This window comes from Penaeus monodon, chromosome 15, assembly GCF_015228065.2.
Source record: "Penaeus monodon isolate SGIC_2016 chromosome 15, NSTDA_Pmon_1, whole genome shotgun sequence".
NCBI classification, from domain to species: domain Eukaryota; kingdom Metazoa; phylum Arthropoda; class Malacostraca; order Decapoda; family Penaeidae; genus Penaeus; species Penaeus monodon.
The window spans coordinates 29,454,097-29,454,688 of NC_051400.1; the positions used below are offsets into that span (position 1 = coordinate 29,454,097).

The following is a 592-nucleotide window of genomic DNA, read 5'->3' on the forward strand; positions in this document are numbered from 1 at the left end:
TTCGTTACATTGAACAGTAAACAAGTAAGATTTTTTTTTTTTTTTTGGTGTCCCGTTGATTATATATCCTTTAAATCATGACTGTACCGAGCACTCGCCAGAGACGAACTCCAACTCCACGTCACAAAACCTATTCAGCAGCCGAAGTTGCCGAGACTGCCTGACGGTGGAGGACTCTGACCACCAACACCCCCGGGAAAACATCTATTTTCAACCAACACCCCCGGGAAAACATCTATTTTCAACCAACACCCCCGGGAAAACATCTATTTTCAACCAACACCCCCGGGAAAACATCTATTTTCAACCAACACCCCCGGGAAAACATTTATTTTCAACCAACACCCCCGGGAAAACATCTATTTTCAACCAACACCCCCGGGAAAACATTTATTTTCAACCAACACCCCCGGGAAAACATTTATTTTCAACCAACACCCCCGGGAAAACATCTATTTTCAACCAACACCCCCGGGAAAACATCTATTTTCAACCAACACCCCCGGGAAAACATTTATTTTCAACCAACACCCCCGGGAAAACATCTATTTTCATCTCAGATGGAGCTAAAACTCTGAAGCACTTGAGTGGA

General features: G+C 43.9%; 1 protein-coding gene across 1 annotated transcript in view; it reads right to left on the reverse strand.

The window, feature by feature from the left end:
• The window catches only part of LOC119582307 (serine/threonine-protein kinase nekl-2-like), a 5,944-nt gene extending 5,740 nt beyond the window's left edge, over positions 1-204 (reverse strand). The window contains exon 1 of the mRNA XM_037930521.1: positions 88-204. Coding sequence (XP_037786449.1) covers positions 88-204 — 117 coding nt within the window. The remainder of the gene's footprint in view (positions 1-87) is intronic.
• Positions 205-592: the final 388 nt, after the last annotated feature.